The sequence below is a fragment of the Momordica charantia genome (assembly GCF_013281855.1).
Source record: "Momordica charantia cultivar OHB3-1 chromosome 8 unlocalized genomic scaffold, Mcharantia_2.0 BLBB01000008.1, whole genome shotgun sequence".
Lineage (NCBI taxonomy): Eukaryota > Viridiplantae > Streptophyta > Magnoliopsida > Cucurbitales > Cucurbitaceae > Momordica > Momordica charantia.
The window spans coordinates 29,809,301-29,823,127 of NW_028275166.1; the positions used below are offsets into that span (position 1 = coordinate 29,809,301).

At 34.9% G+C, this 13,827-nt stretch overlaps 2 protein-coding genes and 1 long non-coding RNA gene across 7 annotated transcripts; 1 reads left to right on the forward strand and 2 right to left on the reverse strand.

The window, feature by feature from the left end:
• Nucleotides 1-8,381, reverse strand: LOC111018174 (U-box domain-containing protein 51). 2 transcript variants are annotated; one of them, XM_088127395.1, is made up of 11 exons: nucleotides 8,241-8,381; nucleotides 8,062-8,138; nucleotides 5,932-6,130; nucleotides 5,715-5,833; nucleotides 4,044-4,165; nucleotides 3,682-3,956; nucleotides 3,170-3,236; nucleotides 2,625-2,952; nucleotides 2,433-2,534; nucleotides 1,141-2,334; nucleotides 1-312 (listed from the first exon to the last, which is right to left on the reverse strand). In XM_088127395.1, the coding sequence occupies exons 3-11, from the start codon at nucleotides 6,098-6,100 to the stop codon at nucleotides 199-201; spliced, it is 2,490 nt and encodes an 829-aa protein (XP_087983521.1). In that variant the 5' UTR covers nucleotides 6,101-6,130; nucleotides 8,062-8,138; nucleotides 8,241-8,381; the 3' UTR covers nucleotides 1-198. The 2 variants fall into 2 exon arrangements, with proteins under 2 accessions (XP_087983521.1, XP_087983522.1); XM_088127396.1 differs by lacking the exons at nucleotides 8,062-8,138; nucleotides 8,241-8,381 and adding an exon at nucleotides 6,213-6,346.
• LOC148209906 (uncharacterized) lies at nucleotides 5,682-6,482 on the forward strand. The gene is made up of 2 exons (XR_015792780.1): nucleotides 5,682-5,905; nucleotides 6,269-6,482. It is a non-coding gene; the product is annotated as an uncharacterized LOC148209906 (long non-coding RNA).
• On the reverse strand, nucleotides 8,156-11,536 carry LOC111018218 (Pentatricopeptide repeat (PPR) superfamily protein). 4 transcript variants are annotated; one of them, XM_022294223.2, is made up of 3 exons: nucleotides 11,326-11,536; nucleotides 11,024-11,216; nucleotides 8,156-9,562 (listed from the first exon to the last, which is right to left on the reverse strand). In XM_022294223.2, exons 2-3 carry the CDS (start codon nucleotides 11,144-11,146, stop codon nucleotides 8,417-8,419), a joined length of 1,269 nt encoding a protein of 422 aa, XP_022149915.1. In that variant the 5' UTR covers nucleotides 11,147-11,216; nucleotides 11,326-11,536; the 3' UTR covers nucleotides 8,156-8,416. The 4 variants fall into 4 exon arrangements, with proteins under 4 accessions (XP_022149915.1, XP_022149918.1, XP_022149917.1 ...); XM_022294226.2 differs by lacking the exon at nucleotides 11,326-11,536 and having other exon boundaries at nucleotides 8,156-9,587; nucleotides 11,024-11,163; XM_022294225.2 differs by lacking the exons at nucleotides 11,024-11,216; nucleotides 11,326-11,536 and adding an exon at nucleotides 9,839-11,017.
• Between the last annotated feature and the right edge of the window lie 2,291 nt (nucleotides 11,537-13,827).

Genomic DNA, 13,827 nt, shown 5'->3' on the forward strand with positions numbered 1-13,827 from the left:
TTATAAAAATGAGAAACAATATATTAGAATAATATCATTTACACATGTTTCTCAAAAATTTGAAAACAGAAAAAGGGGAAAAAAGTGATCAAATTGCCTCTCAACAATGGAGGCACGATAATTAAAAATCATTGATTTACATTTGCTATTATTATTATTATTATTTTTTGTTCATGGTGTTGGAAAAGAGGAGAGTTCTTAATCCAGCCAGTAAGGCCGTCTGCCTGAAAGCGATGACGTGCTGCTTCCTGATTGGCTGTTTGGGCTGTCAACCCATGATCCACAATGCACTTGATGTAAACTTATGGCTTCCTGTTGTAATAAGATTCATTATCATAAATAATATTAGTTTTTTTTAAATGTTAAATTATAAGGTTACTACTTTAAAAATTAACTTTAACTCGAAATATTTGTATCCAATACATCTTTAAGGGTGTGCTTGAAAATGGAATTCTTTTATGTGTTTTTACGTGTTTGACAGCAGATTTAAAAATTGAATTTCAGTTTTAAAAATGGTTCGTGTTTAGTTGTATATTTGTAATAGTTACCAACTAAATATTTAATTAAATCTAAAATAATATTAATTGATTTATTAATGTATATGTTATAAATTTGGTATAATTATTATTTCACACAATTATATATTTTACATTTTTTTAATTTTAACAAAAATGAAAAGAATTTATAACATGATATAATATAGTTATTAAAGTTTTTTTATTAAGAAATTATGCCATTTAAATTTCAAAGATATGAAAATACTGAAATATACCAATGTTGTTTTCATAATTTCTAATATTTAGATCACAGAATTCGAGAATAGTTTTGTTCGAAAATAAGTATTGTCAATCTTCACTAAATCAACAATAAACCGAATGACTCACAAACAAATACTTAATTTAAAAAAAGGATAAATGATAAGGTTACTCTTGCTACTTTAAAAATTAACTCAACTTTAAATATTTCGTATTGAATTTTCAACATTTTTTCCAAATTCTAATAGTTCTTGGAAGCTTTAATTTCAAAATTGAAAACTAAGATAGTATATATATATTATAAAAGTTTATTTTATAGTTTTTGAAATTTGAAATTTGAAATTTGGTGCAAGATTCGAACAGTAATGGCGGCAACAGGACTTACTTGAGAAGATGAAGCCTGGCTTGTAGATGGCGATGACGAATCCGACGCACTACAGTTGAACGGCCGGATTCCCATGCTCTCTTCCGCGATCGTTCTCAATCGATTAAGCTCCGGCAGCACCACCTTCCCAAGATCCGGCCGATCCCTCTTCCTCATCTCCGCGCACTGAATCGACAGTTTCGCGAATTTTAGAGCTTCCTCAACCGGCCAGTCCTTCACATCCGGATCCAGCATCTCCTCAAATTTCCCCTTCTCGATCGCCCTCTCCACGACGTGCGCCAGTCCGATCGGCGGCCGAGATGTGATTATTTGCAGGAGCATCACTCCGAGCGAGTAAATGTCCGATTTGATTCCGAGCAATCCTGTTTGCTGGTACTCCGGATCGATGTAGAAGAAAGTCCCCGCCGTCGCCGTCATCCGGTACTGAGTCACTGAATCGGCGACCGACGGAGGAACAAGCCTCGCTAGTCCGACGTCGCTGATTTTGCTCACGTAATTCCGATCCAGCAGAATGTTCCCCGGTTTCAGATCGCGATGCACTATCGGCTCTGGTCTGGTTTGGTGGAGGAAGAGAAGTCCGGTGGCGATCTCCGCCGCGATTCGGAACCTTAATTGCCATGGAAGAACCGGGTCGTCGCCTTTACGGAACAGACAGTCCTCTAAGCTTCCGTTCGCCATGAATTCGTAAACTAAGCAACCATTCTCCGGACAGGCTCCGAGAAGAAGCACCATATTCGGATGTCTAATACAGCTCAAAACCTCAACCTCTTGCTGAAACTGCGACCGGCCTTGCGCCGCATCCGGCCGGAGAACCTTAATCGCCACCGGCGTGTGGTCGAGCTCTCCTCTGTACACCGGACCGTAGCCTCCCTCGCCGATCTTGAGAGCATCAGAGAAGCCGTTGGTGGCCGTTTCGATTTCCTCGATTGTGTACCTTCTGTATCCAAGTTCGCCATGGCCGAATCCTGCAAGCGCCTTCTTCGTCTCCTCTGCTTCCATGTCCGCCATCTTCTCTGCGGTCGCTCTTTTCCTGGACTCGAGCGCCGCGATCCTCTGCGCGGCTTCGGCTGCCTCCATTGCCGCTCTGCATTTGACCTTCTCCTTCTCTGCGATCGCCAACGCGGCTCCCTCCGCCATTCTCGCCTCTTCTAATCTGTGCTCTTCTTCAAGCTTCCAGCGGTGGAGCTCGTTCGCCTGCAAATAATTAACCGACTCGAATTCAATTTGTTCCGTATCAATCCAAAATCAGAGATTACGGAGAAAAGATTCGACGTTTGAGAAATGGCGGAAACCTTTTGCTTGGCGTTTAGGGCTTCTTTGCAGGCCGTACTGTACATGTCCATTGTTTGTTTGAGCTCCAATTTCAGCCTCCTCATCTCAGCTTCCACATCATCCTACAAACAATTTTTTTTTTTTAATTTTTAATTACATTAAAAGTTAGCGACTAAATTGAAAAAGTAAATTTTAATTTTAATTTTTGAAACCTGGGGCTGAGAAGAGGAAGGCCAAGAGAAGGTTTCGCTTTCTTGGGAGCTGGAGGACAGATCCTGAGCCAGAGGGGAGTGGGAGGCATTATTGTCAATGGACTTCCGGCCGCCGTAGAAAGGCGAACTCGAACCGGGGCTGTAAATCTCTAAATCCGACCCATTCGAAAACCGGGACATGTCGCTGCCACCAGAGCTCCAGGCTGGTGGAAATGCTCGGTCCACACTCCGCCTCCCATTACTCACGTACGATATGTCAGAATCTAGTACCAATGGATCTAGTCCTTTGCTCATTGTGGCCTTTGAACCGGGTCTCATAAATGGTGATCTATTACATCATCCAAATATTAATTAATTTAATTATTGTTTTAGAACGAATGTGAACCTCTTTGTCGAGGTTATAATGTTGGATTTGACAATCCTATATTTACCGTGTAGGTCTACAAAAGAACTAAGTTATACTCACTCAAATTCAGACCCTCATCACAAGCCCATCTAAAAGATCATTTTGAGTATGGGAGGGGCAAAGATGTAAAAGCACATACTTGATTTCAAAATCATCGGAGTACATGGACCGAGGAGTTGGTGTTATGCTCTCCGGAGGCTCCATGTCTGCAATCAAATTACCAACAACAAACTATTCGATCAGGAAAAAAAATAAATAATAAGACAATAGGGCTAAAATAGGCTTTTCCACCTTTTAAGTCTAAACTATGCCTAAAACAAAAAAAGTATTTCAAAACATCTAATTTTAAAACACATGGCTGTTGGACAAGAAGTTCGCAAATTTAAATTTTAAAAAATTTAAAATTTTTTTACAAACTTAAAATTAGTATTTAATCAAATTGTGGCGGATGACTGCTTCTCCTCTTTGATCGGAAGAAAAATCATATGTATTTTGTTATGCTTCTCTTTGTAAAATTTTCTAGCACCCCGTTAGAGTCATGAAAATGTTTATATCGACAATTGATAAGGTATTACTTTTAGAGACCAAATATACCATCCAACTAAGAAGAATGAGATTCTATTTGATAATTAAGTGAAGGAGAAGAGTTACATTTAGATTGTTGGGAGCGAAGATGGTTGGGCTCGGCCGCAACGTCAGAGGCGGTGGTGAGCTGATACTGCAGCTGAGGGCGGGGTGGGGGGCCAGCGGAGGAGACGGGCTGAAGTTGCGATTGGCTGCGCTGAGGAATGGTCTTTGCTGGCGCTGGGGCGGTGGACTGCCGCATCGAAGAAACCTTGTTGCCTTTGTTAATAACGTAAATTGTGCAGAATTCAGGTGCTCCTTTTGACACACTGCTAGGAACATCGGGGGAATATTTGAATCTCCTGCAACAAAATTAAATTAAGCCTCTTTTTGTGAACATTTTGATTCATATCCAATCAGAAAAACAGGATGAAGATAGAAAAATTTACCTGTAAAGTCCACTCCTTGAGGGGACACCAAGAACTAAAATGTCTATACGGTTTTTTGAGACATAGTTGATTAATGTTTTTGCAATATCTGCATCCTCCAATATCACCTCATTGCATTGTATCTGTTCAAGGACGTCAAATTGGTGAAATCAATGTTCATTATTTAATGTAATATAAAGCATATTTTAAAAAATTATGGCAAATTTGAGAAAATTAAATGAAAAGTTGTGACCTTTGAAATATTAAATTTATCTCCTGGAAAGAAATTTATCTAACATAGTGTCCAATGTTTTGCAATTTTCTTAAAATTTAGTCACTATTATTTATTTTTTTTAAATTATTTTATGTTTTAACCTGGGTGAATATTAAAATTGACCAATAATAAATTTATATGACATAATATTTACCCTCCTAAAAAAAGTTCAAAAAAATAATTTTAAATTTCGTGATTTGAAATTCGAAAAATTATTTAAAAATCAGCTATTTGAAATGAATTAAATTAAATTTATTTCTTAAAGGATAAGATCAATTCAGAAGTACCCTTTCTCTTTATTATTAGAACAGACAGAATTCTATTGGGTTAATTTGGGGACACACGATAGATTTTTATCCTATACTATTCTACAAAAAAGACATATCAAGATAAATAATCCCGACACGCTCCTTAGATTTATTTATGGCCCTCAAGGAGCCGTATGAGGTGAAAATCTCATGTACGGTTCTGTAATAGCAATGAGAACAGTGATGTTATTGCCGACTATGATTATCTAACAGTTCGAGTACGATTGATATGGTTGAGGCTCAATCAAAATATGGTTTTTGGGGGTGGAATTTGTGGCGTCAACCTATAGGGTTTGTTATTTTTCTAATTTCTTCCTTAGCAGAATGCGAGAGATTACCTTTTGATTTACCAGAAGCAGAAGAAGAATTAGTGGCGGGTTATCAAACCGAGTATTCGGGTATCAAATTTGGTTTATTTTATGTTGCTTCCTATCTAAATCTATTAGTTTCTTCATTATTTGTAACAGTTCTTTACTTGGGTGGTTGGGATATCTCTATTCCATACATATTCGGTTATGAACTTTTTGAAATAAATAAAGCGTATGAAGTCTTTGGAATGACAATTAGTATCTTTGATGTTCATTGAAAAAGAAAAGAAAATAAAAATTTTATTGATATTTTTTTAGTTTAAATTTATTAATTAGAAATTAAAATATAACGTTATTTAATAAGTAATTTATTTTGAAATTCTATTAAATTTGATCAACTTCTTTTTAGGTAAAAACAGTATTTGAAATCCAGTAAGTCGAATTCATTTGAAATGGGTTGTGATTTAAAAATCCATCAAAACTTAAGGTACGAAAGGGAGCACAAATAAATTTAGATAATATTCATCTTCCAAATTTTTTAAAAATGGATAGAAATTTCTGAGTTTTAAGTTCATCGTCCACCATTTTTACACCCATCAATAATGGGGGAGTAGATTGAAAAAAATTAAAATAAATGAAACAAAATTAAAACTTTTTAATCAATAGAGAATAAATTGAAAAAAAAAATAAAAAAAACCAGGACTAGAAACATACATATATGATATATTATATGTATATATAGGGAATTTAATTATCTGGAAAACAAAAAAAGGAGAGAGAGAGAAAGAGAGGGGGGACTGACATTTCTTCTGGTGCACAAGCAACGAAAGGGGAGGAAGAATTCTCTGGCTTGATTATCGGTCTGCTGCTGTTTGTACGTGGAAGCCTCATCGGAGTCGGAATTTGCGCTGAGATTCGGCACTACAAACAAACGGATTCGCAGATCAGAGATGGATCGATCAATTTCAATTCAAGAATCGGAATCAAACACAGGTTAGGGTTTCCAATTTGAATTTTACTGGAATTCGCGGCGGAGGAGGGTCTCTGTTTGACGTGAAGCAGAGTGAGAGCCTGGCCTTTGGTGAGAAGCCGATCCATGGCCCATTTCAAAGCGTATTGGCTTCCTTTGTCTTTGTCGACCGCCACCGCCACCGATTCCTCCTTCTTCTGACCTCCTCCTCTCGCCATTTCTCTCGATCTCTGTGTTGCTTGAAGAAGCTATGGAAAAATAAAAATAATAATAAAAATGGTTGTGGAGTTGAGAAACGAAGTGGAATTAGGCTTTAATGAAGACACAGACAATTTCGATCCAACCGCGTAAGCATGTAACTTCGTTTTTTCGATCTCTAATTTTAGGGGTTTCTGTTGAAGTGGAGCCATGGAGGGGTTTGTTAATGGTGGTTACAGAGGGGATTGAAGAAATTGTTGAACACAAAGGGGCTTTGCTCTGCTGGATCTGGATTTGCAGTTGCCATACTTTCTAGATTTTTTATTTTTATTTTTGCTTGAATTAGTTTGATATGGCTTATAACTTTTTGAAAATAAGTGTTGGTTTGTTTGTTTGTTTTTTTTTTTTTGCTATTTTCTAAAATATTTTCTAAAAAATAGAAAAAAAGTGATTTTGCTTCTAAACATCTCGTTTCTAAACGTAATAATATATATATATATATATATATAGAGTTAAAATTCCTTCAAATTTACACCAATATATAGGAGTTAAATCTAATAATTTGGTATTTTTTCTCTGCATTTTTATGAGGTCTTTTTTTATTTTGGCCGTATTGCATGCCTCAAATTTTTCAAAATTATTTTTTACACTATGAATTAATCTAATATTTTCATAATTCCTACATATTTACTATTTATGTGACACAAACTGAGGCATGCAAAAAAATTTAAAATGATAGCATATAAATCAAACTAGTTGTTGCTTTAATAATATTCTTAATGTTCATTTTGAACCTTCTATCACAAGCGTAACATTTTCCACCGAAAATTCCATTTTTAGTTATTACATGATTTATTCAACCACCTACATAGTAATTAATGAAGTTCTTATGTGTTTCCTTGCAACTAAATGTAGTAGGATAAAACAGTTGTTTCGTAAGATTAGTCGAGGTACACGTAAGTTGGTCCGAACACTCGTAGATATTAAAAAATTAAAAAATTCATTGTGTATAAAATTTGTGCTTTAATTTTGTAAAAAGGAGCTAACTTGGTCACTTTTTAAAAATACAGAGATCAACGTTAGAAAATATAAAACAAGAATATCAAATTTAAAAATACAAGACCAAAAATGAGCATTTTAAAAGTACATAGAAGAACCATAGTAATATTTGAACCTTCCTTTTAAGGTTTGCCACAAGACCAAAAGTACTTGCACTTAACAAAAATAATTAAAATAGCTATTTTATTAATTATTATAATGAACTAATTTGTTAAAGTATATACTTAACTTTTTCTTTTATAAAAATGTTTTTAAAGATACAATCAAATGGATGAAAATGTTTAATTTTGTCACACACACACTTATCTGATAATTATTAAGATTGATTGCTAAATAAAATCAACCACTTCAATTTAGATATATTATATTTATAATAAATTTACTAATAAGTGAGAATTAAATTAAAATCTAGCTTAAAATTATTTTAATAATTTAAAATAATGAAAATAAATTAACTAACGATTAATTATCATCTATAACTAACTAATGTAAATTAATTGTTTGAAGTTAATTTTGATTAATCGTATGCTTTTTAATTACACACAATTGTTTAAAGTAATCGCCAAGAGAACAGTAGCCACAAAAAGTTCGGTCTAAATCGAGTGTCCATGCAAATTTGATAAAATTTTCATGTAACATTGAACACAGACATCTTTTATTCTAAAAAAAAAATGATAACATTCTCGTACACAACTAAACACAGTTATCTTTGATTCTCAAACATATGTCATCTATAGGTATCTTACTATAGGTATCTTTTGAAACTTTGAACAAAACAGCCCTTAAGAGTGGATTTATTCCAAGTATGCTTCTATAGTGAGTGTTTCACCTAAAAACACTTTTCAAGAGGTATTCAGCCCACACCCTATCCTATAGTATATATTATATGTAATATGTTTAATGTTATGCATCTTATTCTTACCTCCTCCCTCTTGCTGATAGCAATAATGATTGCAGGTTGGAATTACTCAAATTTAGGGACTTCATCCCATCTTCAAGCTGATGTTGACACCAAATTGATACTGAACTTAGCCTGAGAATAATCGTAAGTAAATAACAAAACAAATATAAAAAACATGTTTTCAAGTACACTGTACATACCCAGCTGAGTTAGGGATGAATAGCACAGGTAAAAATAGAATTATCTACTTTCAAATGTCAGCGTAGCCATAACAATACAGCATTTGCATTCCCCAAACTCTAACAATTGTTTAACTCTAACAATTGTTTGGTAATTTTTGGGTGAAGGCTTTTGATGACGAGTATTGGGTTTCGGATTAGTAATTCCAGAAGACTTGATCTCTCCTGTATTGCCTTTTCAGATACAATGATATTAACTCTCTATAAGTCCATTTCTTCTGCCTCTGGAATTGCATAAACGCCTCCGAGCTCATGTGGAAATCTCCTTTTCCCAATGCCTCGAAAACGAATGATTCTGTTAATGACACTGGAGTTTGGTCAGGATTCATTTTGCTCAAGGCAAAATCCAGATTTCTTCCAAGTCTTCTATCTACATATGCATCAACAACGCAGCCGTAGGTCACGAGATCGGGTTCAATCTTCACGTGTTCCATATGTTCAAGGCTAAGATGAAGATCCCATAACAAATCCATTCTTGAAAATGCTAAGGCTCTAATATTGAAAGTGGTCAGATCCGGATGAAACCCAGCTTCAACCATTCTCAGAAATTCTCGCTGCAAACTCTTCATTTTAAAATTGGCAGCGTAGGACAGAAGAAGAAGATTCCATAGAAGATTCCCCACGTTTCTCCTTCCAAGACCAACATCCCTAAGGAATTCACCTAACCTGTAAAATTTTCTTTTCCTTAGATAAGCAAATGCCATTGCCATGATTCCTTCCTTCTCAATTAGAAACCTCGACCTTTTAAGGCGACCGTAGGCAGTTTCCATCTCCATCAAAGAACCGAAAATGCTGTAGTGTATAATAAACGAATTGCCAGTAGCGGAATTGACTGGAAAACCACTGGAAACCATTTCCCTCAAAGTATTTTCCATCAATTCCAGTTGTCCATGCTTCCCAAAACATGAAATGGCTAGTGAAAATGCCTCAGGCAGTAAATGTGAATACCTTAGCTTTACCTGATCCAGAACTTTAATTATATCATCAAACCGTCCCATCTTTCCAAAAGTGTGAAATAACTTTGAAATTAGATTAACAGAAGGAACGAAAGAGCTGTTTAACATTTCTTCCCAAATTGCTTGTGCTTGGAGGAGACGACCACCATCTATGTAGGATTCCATAAGAGTAGACAACGTAGAGTTTTTTAGTGGAGAACCTTCGGACTTCAGCTCCCAGAAAATCTCTTGAGCTAAAACAGGCAATCGTCTTTCGCTCAACTTTTTAATCATTTGGGAATGGTCGGCATAAAAATCATCATCAACAAAACTTCCTTCTCCTTTGTCCTGCCAGGGTATCCATCATTCCATCCTAAGTACATTGCATACAAAAGTAACAAAAATTACGGTAATGATAACGTCTCCAACACAATCGTCAGCAAAGAAAGCACTCTAATTCTATTTTATTGTTTAATGGACTCAAATCATACAGAGTGTCATTGGCTGTATAGATTGCTCAAGGACATAACCGTGACAAGTTTGTTGTTTGGTCAATATGCCTTTTCTCATTTCTAACTTATTTCCTTGAAAGCAAAGAAGGTAAATCTATTCCAATCATCATACCTTCCAAAAAATTTGACCTCAAAAGCTTTCAAACTTTGTGTTTTTCTTGAGTATTTCCCTTAAATGGAGCATCAAGTATGTTATATCTGTCCACTAGTCAATGTCCAGTCCCTCTTGAATAAAGCATTCCAAGAAACAGTTTCCTAATAAAAGCCTCAACAATAGGTAAATGGTGAGTCATATCAACGAGTATATTCAGGGAAAGACTCCACAAGGGACATAGTCCCCACAAATTTGTTCTTCAAGAAAAAATATCATTGACTCGACCCATCTCCAACTTTAAAAGTAATTGTCAGGTTAACAATGGAAGACAATCAGTGAGGTCTTTCCAAGGTCTGTGGCAACTCCCTCTAGGCATAATAAAAAATTAAACGCAAACTGATCCGGACCTTACTTAAAATGAAAAAACGCCAAAGGAATTCATTTTCTTTCGGAATATCTCTTACCATTTAAAAATAAGGACTTGAATTTGATTTTCTGTATTGATATTGCCTAAACTAAGGCCTCCAAAGTTCTTGCAGAGAGAAAGATCATTTCATTTAGACACAATGAAAACATATTAAGTGATGAAATTTACTCCAACCCAACATATTAGGGTTTTGAGTTTAGTGATGGTTCAATATCATATTGGTTAAAATTCTTACAATGTCATTTCCTCCTTATTTTATCTTAATAGCCTAAATCTGGATCTTGTCAATCAGAACTAAAATCTAAGTCACCAGTAGCCTAGCCTAACATGGTCCTAAAGGTGATTTAACATGGCATCTACCCACTGCCTCCAAACCTTCTTGCTTAACATATCTTTAATATACGTAATCAATTTGGCACAAAATCATCCATTGTACATCTTCCAACAATTGATAAATGATCTAATTTTCTCAGTGCATTCAAGCACAGGTTAGAAGTTGTTGCAATTTCACAGACCTCAAACTAGCATAAGAACAGAAAAAGACAATTAAAAGAAGAAAATCAGTTAACCACTTCAAAGAGGATCTTTTGTGTTCAAATTTATTTACAAGAACAGGCCCTAGCAACATCAAGGCACATGATCAAACCACTAAAAAATTATCCGCATAATTAATCATCTCAAAGACTCGCTACAGACCAACATAGGATGATGAAAGAGGAATTAAAAATAAATTGAGAGATTATGAGCAGAATCTGGAGTTCAGTGATTGAACGTACCTTACGAGCCGAGGTTCGACCCACGGAGCGTCTGTGATGGGAGAAAATCAGGCGTTTCTGTTTGAGATTTGCGGGAAAGATTTGTGGAAGTGGCAGCATTGCAGCAAGAGAGTTCATGTCCATTGCGAAATGGGTTTCCGTTCAAACGGCCGGAAGAACAAACCGCCGCTCACATCTCGATGTGAGCCAAATCCTAATAGACGGGGTCAACGAAAGGATGATTATGTGAAGATGAACAGTGATATTGGGATCCGAGGACCAGAAAATGGAAACTGAAAAAGGGGATTGGATTGTGCGCTAACCTTTGCGAAACAATTTCATTCTGTTTGGGATCCATTTTGAAGATAAGGAAGAGTTGGATTGTGGGGATTGAGCTTGGCTTCTTCGATTACAGGTTGAGGTTGCAAATCAGTTAATTCGAAGAACTGGGGATGATGATTTTGAGAGCTCCATGGTGTGTGGCTTCAAGAAATTCAACAGCCTCTGAGAAGTGAGAACGATAATTCGGACCGAGTCGGTTTTTTTCTGAAACTTTTAGGACCAGTTTGCCCCTCTCAAAATTCGGATGGCTATGGTGCTGTCACGTGGAATTGAAAGGATCTCCTCTAGGGATCACAGCAAATATGCAATTTTTGCGGGAGGAGAAACCATAGTTTTGTCCAAATTATTGATTCTTTTGGCTTATCCATTGGTAATCCAACAACACGGACGAAGTTCCGATACCACTAACAGTCTTTGCTTGGTCCTGAAGGGAAGGTTAAAGTCTAAAATCGAGTTTCGGAAAGCATAGAAATATGATTCCAACGAAAACGAACATGACACAACAAGTTACTAGTATAACTTGCTCACATAGGGGTCTGAGAGCAAAATGGGAGTCGTCAGCATGGCGTAAAGTGAAGATTGAGGGAAATGTTTCCGTCCTTTGTTTCTGTTTTCTTTTTCTTTTTTAATAAAAGAAAATAAAATTACATGGCCACCAACACATAAAACAATATTTTTATTTACGTTGGAACAAATTGGAAATGAAAATAAGAAATAAGTAAGGCTGTAATGGTTCTAGAAAAATGGAGTGCATTGTCTCAACCTCCATGAATCTTGGATGGGTATGATAAAACAATCTTTCTATCAGAAAAAAGAAATTTATTTTGGTTGTTTCTAAATTTTTTATTCAATTTTAAGAATGTTCCGAAAAAGTGAGAAACAAAATATATAATTAATTACAGAAGGGTTAGATTTCTTAAGAAAATTAATAAGGAAGGGAACGTTACCAAACGGAGTTATTTCCTTTTTCAAATGGAACTTGAAACCAGTGGGATTCACAAGATCTTCACTTCTTGAAACTGAAATTGAAAATTTGAATCAAATTGGAGAGAGAGATTCATTGTGATCTTTCACTCTTAAAATTGAAATTGAAATTGAAATAGAGGTTAATTTTTGTATTTATAAAAATACCATTGCTTTTTGTTTTTTCCCCCCCTTAAATGTCACGAAAGAGTAATTTTACTTTTTATTGGCCTAGTATGATTGCTAAGTTTGTAATTTATGCTCTCTTTTAAAAATTTTAAACAAATACATTACGTATTCCCTCCCTATTTTTGTACTGCTTTGTCCTCAAAGAAAAAAGAAAAAGAATCACAAAAATAGTAAAATAAAAGTTAAATTACGGGTTTCACAAAGTTGAAACAATTATCGAGGCATGGTACCTTTTCCTCTCTTATTTTTTATTTCTTGTTTTAGTCTCTCGAAAATATAAGCATGTGGTAACTATTTTTGTTTAAAACAGAAAGAGGTGTAACAAGTGAGTAAAAAGCAGGGCAAGAGAGCGACTTCAAATCGTGAATGATTAGTACGTAAAGGACTGACCTTTTTATGCAAATTGTCAGTATTATTGTGAGACTAGTACTTGGCGATTCATGATCAACTTAGAGACTATTCTCTTTCTATTTTTAAAAATTTGTTTTCAAAATTGTGTAGAAATTTTGAAAATGATAAAACTTTCCGTTTCTAACATTTTTTTGAGATGTATTATCATTTTTTACTTAGAAAATGCGTAATAAATATTAAAAAGTAATACATCATAATTTTTTTGTTGGGAAAACATCACTTTTTCAATATTTTTTAAACACAAAATTGGAAAGTTAGGAATCTATTATTAGACATTTTCAAAGTTAAAAAGACTATTAAACATAACACTAAAAGTTTAATGACAAATTTTGTAATTTAACCTCAAATAAAGGTGAAATTTGGAATATTTTTTTTCAGTCCAATAAGTGATGGGAGAATTTTTTTTTTCTTTTTTAGTTCAATATGTAGTGGTTGGAATTCAAACTCACTATCTCTTAGTTGGAGATACTTGTCTTAACAAGTTGAACTCATGTTGACAAGATATAGAATAATTGAAAAAATCACGAGTGGCTTATTTGGTCCAAAAGGGGTAGGATAATTAAGAGGGAATGAGTTCAAATCCCATGATGGTCACCTACAAATAGAAATTCATTTGACAGAGCTTCCCCCTTCATTGCCTTTAAAATTGGTCACCTCTTCTACCATTGGATTTTAAAATTTAAAAATGGAAAGCTCCAAAGATTTTTCTCTTTATGCATATGATATGATTTTTTTTTGTTTAATAATTTATTGATGATAAGGAAATGTGTGAATTATTGACCACAAACTTTATTATATTATATTTTTCCCCTCCTTTGGCTTTTGGGGTGGTGGGAACTAGTTGTTTGCCAAAATTTTATCCACTATATATTAAAAATTTTGAATAGAGGTGTAGGACCACAGACGGTTATGCATTGTAC